This window comes from Temnothorax curvispinosus, unplaced genomic scaffold (assembly GCF_003070985.1).
Source record: "Temnothorax curvispinosus isolate PA1 unplaced genomic scaffold, ASM307098v1 QBEX01012816.1, whole genome shotgun sequence".
Taxonomy (NCBI): Eukaryota; Metazoa; Arthropoda; class Insecta; order Hymenoptera; family Formicidae; genus Temnothorax; species Temnothorax curvispinosus.
In genome coordinates, this window is record NW_020222596.1 from 1 (window position 1) to 1266 (window position 1266).

Genomic DNA, 1266 nt, shown 5'->3' on the forward strand with positions numbered 1-1266 from the left:
GGAATAAATGACGTAACATACGTCATAATATGACGTTAGAATCACGTAATTATGACGACTGTCTGCTACCTGGGAAGTCGCAGCTGAATCAGAGCTACCTGTATCTTTTCGCTTTGCACAGTCTTATCCCATCGATGATAGACGCATGATTTAGCTCGTCACTTATCACCGCGTCGTCAGCAGTTAATAGAGTTTCAAAGATACCAGCATTCGCGTCGAAGCAGGACGCGTAAAGTATCGTATCTTCCCTGCCATGGAATTTGGCGAGCTTCCTCTCTAATTCGACGTGTATCTCTTGCGTTCCGCATATAAATCTCACGGAACTTAAACCCGCACCATATTTATCCAGTGCAATCTTTCCTGCGTTAATAACATCCCTGTTATCCTACATTTAAAGAATTCTTGTTATCCAATTTTTATAAAAACACTTTCATTTCCAATTTTTATAATATGTGAAAATATCACATTGTGCTCATTTGCTATAGTAATAATATGTTAACATTCGATTCGTTGTTCTTGTCTTACCGCAAGGCCCAGATAATTGTTGGCGCAAAAATTGAGCGCTTTCTTCCCATTCGATAGTACGATCTTCGTTCGTTGAGGCGAGGCAATTATGCGTTCGTTTTTCCATGTACCAGCTTTGACTATAGCTGCTAATTCAAGCTCGATGCAAGCAACTAAAGAGCTCGTTGTCCGCCCGATATTCCGTTTGACATCTTGAGATTTTAAAACTACATGAAAAAAATTTAAGTTACACAATCGTTTTAGATGTTACTCTGCAAATGATAGTCACAAAATAAACGCACTTTTAAAATTTCTATACATATTATAATGCAAAATCATTTATTCCTTTAGACCTGGATGCTGGCAACTGATTTTAGATGAAAGCAACATAGTAAAGTGATCCTAAAGCAGTCAAACCGGTTTTACATTAAGATGCAATAGCATATTTGTCGCGCTAAGCATACCTACTGTCGAACGATTATTATGCAATTACGTTTATAAAAATATTCAGTTAAACACATTTGTAAAACATGTTTACGATATAAATTTACAATCTGATCGTTTTTTAATAGACTCATATAAATGCCATCATACATTGAAAATAATACAGAATATTAAAATTGTAAGTATACATCTATCGAGCATTTTCAATTGTTGTTTTCTAATACAATTTTATCAATAAAATTTTTCTAAATACTGTTTATGTAGTATTGAGATTGTAGCTTCTAAGAAATTTTCATCGATGTATTTAGTCTATGATTT

General features: G+C 34.5%; 1 protein-coding gene across 1 annotated transcript; it reads right to left on the reverse strand.

Annotated features, from left to right (window-relative positions):
* Nucleotides 1–39: 39 nt before the first annotated feature.
* Nucleotides 40–1155, reverse strand: LOC112462832 (2-amino-3-ketobutyrate coenzyme A ligase, mitochondrial-like). Its single transcript, XM_025028886.1, has 3 exons — nucleotides 807–1155; nucleotides 526–731; nucleotides 40–385 (listed from the first exon to the last, which is right to left on the reverse strand). The coding sequence occupies exons 1-3, from the start codon at nucleotides 841–843 to the stop codon at nucleotides 95–97; spliced, it is 534 nt and encodes a 177-aa protein (XP_024884654.1). The 5' UTR covers nucleotides 844–1155; the 3' UTR covers nucleotides 40–94.
* Between the last annotated feature and the right edge of the window lie 111 nt (nucleotides 1156–1266).